This window comes from Vitis riparia, chromosome 18, assembly GCF_004353265.1.
Source record: "Vitis riparia cultivar Riparia Gloire de Montpellier isolate 1030 chromosome 18, EGFV_Vit.rip_1.0, whole genome shotgun sequence".
NCBI lineage: Eukaryota > Viridiplantae > Streptophyta > Magnoliopsida > Vitales > Vitaceae > Vitis > Vitis riparia.
The window spans coordinates 29813968-29816055 of record NC_048448.1 but is presented as its reverse complement, the minus strand read 5'-3'; the positions used below and the strand labels follow the sequence as shown (position 1 = coordinate 29816055).

General features: G+C 32.7%; 1 protein-coding gene across 1 annotated transcript; it reads right to left on the bottom strand.

Moving 5' to 3' along the window:
- Positions 1 to 1315: 1315 nt before the first annotated feature.
- Positions 1316 to 1793, bottom strand: LOC117905668. Its single transcript, XM_034818552.1, has one exon. It carries the CDS (start codon positions 1791 to 1793, stop codon positions 1431 to 1433), a length of 363 nt encoding a protein of 120 aa, XP_034674443.1. The 3' UTR covers positions 1316 to 1430.
- Positions 1794 to 2088: the final 295 nt, after the last annotated feature.

Here is a 2088-nt window from a genome sequence, read left to right as displayed (position 1 = left end):
AAGGTGGAAGAAAAAGTAAGGGCATCAGAGTCAGAATCATCAATGGGTCTACACCCACATGGGAAGCTGCTCTCCTCCTACCTTGGCCTTGGTTTCTCCCTCTTCTTGGCCCTCCTCCCATCCTCCTCCTCAATCTCCCAGCTCTCAACCCTCTATCTCAAGCTGCTCCAAGCTGAGCAAGAGCTCTACCAACTCAAGTCCCGCCGAAAGGAGGACTCCAAAGCCAACGCCATAGATTGAAACAGTTATAATCCAAACCCTAAAAAATCAATTCAAAGTCTTGAAAATCAAGCAATAACAACCCTTTTTTCAATTATAGTTGTAATCAAGAACACACCCATTTACCAATTAGGCAATTGCCAATGAACAAACCTAATTCTCAACAGATGGAGAAACCGAATTCAAATTAAATTTGGCTTTTGAGTCCTGCCTTGTATGTTAGGATTTGGTTGGTTTTATAAAAATCAAATATGAAGAAAAATAAAATTTAAATTTAAAATAAATAAATTATTTTTGCACCATGTTTCAATCTTATTTTTTTAATAAAACATTCAAATATGATAATATATATATATATATATATATATATATATATATATATATATATATATATATATATATATATTTAATCATTTTTAAGAACCAAACATAACCTTATCATATCGAGAAATTGAAAAACATGAAAATATATAAATTTTATAATATTTGATAAATCAAACAAACATCTTACCTTTTATTCTCTTTCGCCAAATATGCTTGACCATTTATTTTTTTATAGCTAAGTTATGATTCTTCAACTTTATTCTGTAATATGAATAGTCACTTTCACATATTGAATTCAAACATGACTTTATCGTCCAAAAAGTGTCAATAATCCATAATTGTGGCATAACTTTATACCTGTATTTTATTTTTATTTTTTTATATTTTGCATTTTTTTAATAATAAAATTCATATTTAATTATAATTCTTGATTTATAAAATCATGAAATATTTAATTAAAAGGATAGAATAATTCTTATATTTAGAAAAATAATTCTAACGTATGAAAAATTATATACATAATTTATTTTTAAAATTTGTTTAATTTTATTAAAAAAATTATTGACAGGTATTTCCTTTTTCCAAAAAAAAAAAAAACAAAACAAATCAAAAAGGAAATTTCATGTTTCAAAAAAGAAATTATATTAAATGTTTTCAAAATCAAATTAGTGTTTTCACTTTTGATATCCTTTTAGTCAAATAACCCTAAAATCATTTTCATCGCTAAGCGCCAAATTCCAAAGGCGGCGAAAATCCATCACCATTGTCATCGTCATAGTCATAGTCATTGTCAATGGCGGCCACGATGGAGTCATCCTATTCGCCGGCTCCCCCTCCGGTGCTAGCGGTAAAAAAGGTGAAGCATGAGATGGAGTTGTTCGGAGACGTCAGGATCGACAACTACTATTGACGACATCGCTTTTTGGGGACTCATTGGTGAGCATCAAAGGCCGGTCCTTGGCCTCCTCCCCATTGTCGTCGTCGTCCATGTCGGTCATGGACAGATTGATGCAGGAGCAACGCTCCAGAGACGCGAAGAAGGCTGATGCCACACTGGTGCTGACCCAAGTTGCCATGCCGTTGAGGAAATCGCCTGCCTGAGGGCCAAGGTGGTGGAGCTGGAGCGGTCCAGGGCGGAGCTGAAGGCCAAGGAGGTGGGGGAGAGGGAGGAGATGCTCAGTGAAGACATAATAGCCCGATAAAATTTTCCCCCCTTTTCCCTTCTCATTCCCTCTTATTTTCCTCCTCATTTTTTAGGCTATGTTTGGTTCCCGGAAAATTTGAGGGAAAATGCGAGGGAAAGAAAATACAAAGGAAAAGTAGAAGGAAAGAAAAAGTGAAGGAAAATAGAAAAATAGATTAAAAGTTGATAAATTATTTTTTTTGTTACTTCAAACTCATTTTATTTATTTTAACCCATTAATATAAAGACTAAATAATTTAAAAATACATAAGTTTTTAATTAATTTTAATTATATTTGATTTTCTTTGATATTTTTCATAGGACAATCAAACATGAGAAAATCATTTTCCTTAGCATTTTTT

Coding starts and splice junctions, on each gene's coding strand:
- LOC117905668 (XM_034818552.1), bottom strand. CDS start 1,793: ATGAGGAGGAAAATAAGAGGGAATGAGAAGGGAAAAGGGGGGAAAATT.